Raw genomic sequence first — 2,113 nt, 5'->3', positions numbered from 1 at the left:
ATATATATATATATATATATATATATATATATATATATATATATAGAGAGAGAGAGAGAGAGAGAGAGAGAGGGGCATATACACACATATATACAGGCATATATATGTTTATACAAACCCATACATTATACACATGTCTGTTTACATGCTTTCATATATACACACATATATCCGCTATTCGTTTGTAGCTGTTATGGTTTTGTATCTGTTTATTCTGTTTGTGTATGTACCTATCTCTCCATATATACATACATATGTGTGTATATATAATATGTGTGTGTGTATGTGTGTATAATATAATATATTATATTATATCATATTATATTTAGTGATGTCTAACTTACCTATACGTCAAGTTCTCAGCTATGGAACGCCTCCGATGTTCCGATATAATCCGAAGGTTCTCCAACAACAAAACCTGTGTCTTGTCGGCGTGTTTCATGGTTAATTTGCCTCTCTTGGTTATGTGTCACTTAACTGTTGTAAAGTGTCCTGTTGTAATCCATTCCGTTAATTATGAAAGTCGCCACCGATTTTAGCGGCAACCATACAATTTAACACATATACACACATAAATAAACTGTATATCTCTCTCTCACGGAAGAGAGAGAAGAATAAGAAAGCCAAAGCTGATGCACAGCTGACTGTATGGTTTTGCGTGTGTGAGTGTCTGTGTATGTGCGTGTTTGATTGCATGAATGTGTGCATGTGTCTGTGTTGATAGATGCGTGTGGACATGTGTATGAGGGAACGGTAACAAGAGTGCGTGTTTGTGCCTGTGTGTGTAAGTTGAGAGAAAGAGAGAGAGAGAGAGAGAGAGAGAGAGAGAGTGAGGAAGAGAAAGAGTGAGAGAGAGAGAGAAAGAGAGTATGTGTGCGTGTGTGTACATGAGATAAGGTGAAACGATATACGCGAAAGAAAGAGGGGATGGCGAAAAGAGAAAAATAGTGAAACGCTTGTGAATGATTTTTAAGAAGCGTTTGGAATATAAATGTGTATATATGCGTGTGTGTATATAAGTGAGTGACTGACACTGAGGAGTGAGAGGAGATTGAGTACCTAAGTGAGATAAGGTGATACGGTAAATATGTAAGAGAAAGAGGTACTAAGAGAGAATAAAAGAATAAACATATTTGTATAAATATATAGGCATATATGTATTTTAATATATATATATAGATATATATATATAGACATATATATATTTTTTTTATATATATATATATGTATTTATATATTCTTGGAGTAAGTAGTGTGAGAATTAAAAAAAAAAGAAGCAAAATGCAAGAATGTCTGTGGTGGCGAAAAAAGAATATGAGTGAGAGAGGAATAACAGAATGAAGGAATGAGTGTGTGCGTGAGAGATTGCGCGACTAAGTTGCGAGACGAAGCAGCGCTAAAAGCTCGCTCGACAAACCAAGCGCTTGGTGAATACACGGTTGGTAAGGTGGTTGGCTGGCAGTTGTTGTTGTTGTTCTGGATGTTGTTGCCACCGTTGATGATGATATTGTTGTTGATGATGATGATGAATGATGTTATTGCATTTTTTTTTTTTACCTTTAGTGTTGTTAATGTTACGAATATAAATAATTATCTTGTTTACTTTAACGTCTATGCGCTACTGTTGCACAGACTGTTGATATAGTTATTGTTATTCAAACCCATTGTTTTACTCGCCGTTGGTGTTCTTGTTGTGGGGGTTTTTGCTGCTAAGCACCTTCCTCCGAGTCAGGCTTGATCAAACACACCAATGATCAAAAGCATTCCAACCGTGACCCTCCCATTTTGTTTTATATTTGTATTTCGGAGATTACAGTTACCTCATGCAAACGTGTTCCGTAAGAAAATGGATAGTACAAAAAAAAAAAAAACAAGTGAAGTATGAGATCTGAGGGGATTTAGCTGTTATTTCTAACACTTTGTCTGATCATTTCAACAATTTCTAGATGTCTCATCGGTGTTGTTGATATCGTTGTTGCTGTCATTGGTGTTGTTATACTTTGAAGAGATTATTGTTCATTTTGTCATTTTTGTTAATTGCTATTGTTTTGTTGTTCACGTTTGTATTGTTTTTCTTAGTGATATATATATATATATATATATATATATATAT

General features: G+C 34.6%; 1 protein-coding gene across 2 annotated transcripts in view; it reads right to left on the bottom strand.

The window, feature by feature from the left end:
* Positions 1-817, bottom strand: part of LOC106878173 (uncharacterized) — a 1,037,364-nt gene extending 1,036,547 nt beyond the window's left edge. For both annotated transcript variants that reach the window (XM_052969981.1, XM_052969982.1), the window contains exon 1: positions 345-817. In XM_052969981.1, coding sequence (XP_052825941.1) covers positions 345-442 — 98 coding nt within the window. In that variant the 5' untranslated portion in view covers positions 443-817. The remainder of the gene's footprint in view (positions 1-344) is intronic.
* Positions 818-2,113: the final 1,296 nt, after the last annotated feature.

Source organism: Octopus bimaculoides, chromosome 8 (assembly GCF_001194135.2).
Source record: "Octopus bimaculoides isolate UCB-OBI-ISO-001 chromosome 8, ASM119413v2, whole genome shotgun sequence".
NCBI classification, from domain to species: Eukaryota; Metazoa; Mollusca; class Cephalopoda; order Octopoda; family Octopodidae; genus Octopus; species Octopus bimaculoides.
Note: the sequence above shows the minus strand (reverse complement) of the source record. Positions and strands in the feature narration are given on the sequence as shown.